This window comes from Hipposideros armiger, unplaced genomic scaffold (genome assembly GCF_001890085.2).
Source record: "Hipposideros armiger isolate ML-2016 unplaced genomic scaffold, ASM189008v1 scaffold_734, whole genome shotgun sequence".
In the NCBI taxonomy this organism is placed as follows: Eukaryota; Metazoa; Chordata; class Mammalia; order Chiroptera; family Hipposideridae; genus Hipposideros; species Hipposideros armiger.
In genome coordinates this window covers 1,061,712-1,062,789 of record NW_017732084.1, presented here as the reverse complement: position 1 = coordinate 1,062,789, position 1,078 = coordinate 1,061,712, and the positions used below count along the sequence as shown (strand labels likewise).

At 56.7% G+C, this 1,078-nt stretch overlaps 1 protein-coding gene across 1 annotated transcript in view; it reads right to left on the bottom strand.

The window, feature by feature from the left end:
- LOC109373558 (centrosomal protein of 104 kDa-like) overlaps positions 1–1,078 on the bottom strand; it is a gene marked incomplete at its 3' end in the record, with an annotated part of 8,552 nt that overhangs the window by 1,215 nt on the left and 6,259 nt on the right. The window contains exon 3 of the mRNA XM_019627484.1: positions 800–1,024. Within this exon, the coding sequence (XP_019483029.1) occupies positions 800–1,024 (225 nt within the window). The remainder of the gene's footprint in view (positions 1–799; positions 1,025–1,078) is intronic.

The window sequence follows — 1,078 nt, the reverse complement described above, 5'->3', positions numbered from 1 at the left end:
TGTGTCCACCTGGCACCCTGCTGTCCTCTCCACAGCCCACTGGCCACACAGCCACGCATGTCAGCAGGGGCTCCGAGGAGGGAGGTCCTAACAGGCCAGTCGGCACGTTGCCCTCCTTTGGTCCTGTCATCGCCTTAGAGACTGGCATGTGACTGAGGCCCTTCTTACTCAGGGTTAACTTGGGGACTCTTGCTTAGAATGGGACATGCTCTCCCCTTGGATGGTACAGTGTAGACCTGAGGCTGAAGGCCAGGTGACAGTGGCCGGCCCGAGAGTGACTCGGAGCCACAGAAAACAGATTCGAAAGACAAGAAACCAGGCTTCTGATGACAATATCGAGTCATAGCGACCCTGAAACCCACACGATCTTCTAAGTGTCTAGTTACAGAAGCCAATAACCCCCAGATGAAATCAGGTCTTTCGTTCCTTTCAGCACAGACAGTTCTAACAGGAGCAGTGAGGCTCTGAGGTTAGGCCACGTTAGAAACACTGTCTCATTTACTCCTGGAAACAACCCTTTGAGCTGATGTCTGTACATTTTTACGGGGAGAGAAGCGAAGGCTCAGAAGGATGCCAAGTGTCCAAGGCTACTGGCTGATGGGGCGGCAGCAGGTGGGGGCCTGGCACGTCTGCCTGCAGACAGGGCCCCCAACGGTGTGACTGCATGCCGGTCACTTAGGTCACCACGGAGGTTCTGCACCCGACTACACCTCTTCACAGGGACAGCACCCAGTCCCATGCAGCTCTCACTATAGATTTGCCGGAGAAACTGTACACGGTCTGAAGCTGAGTCACCTACGTGGGTCTTGAGATGAGGGTGAGCAGGGGGCAGTGACTGGTCCGCAGTGGGCTGCTGAGAAGCGTCTGGGGAATGCGACGAGAGCTTGTCCTGAAGGACGGGTTCTGCCGGCAGGTTCTCTGTCACTCCTTCTTCCTGTGGCGGTGGTGACAGTGTGGGCGGTTGGTGGTGAGGGCTGCCAGGATGCACAAGGGGCTGGAGGGGCAAACCAAGAGGCCTTCGCATCTAGGGAAAGAGGGACATTTCGTTCCCAGTGCCACCGCCACACCAGATCCACCC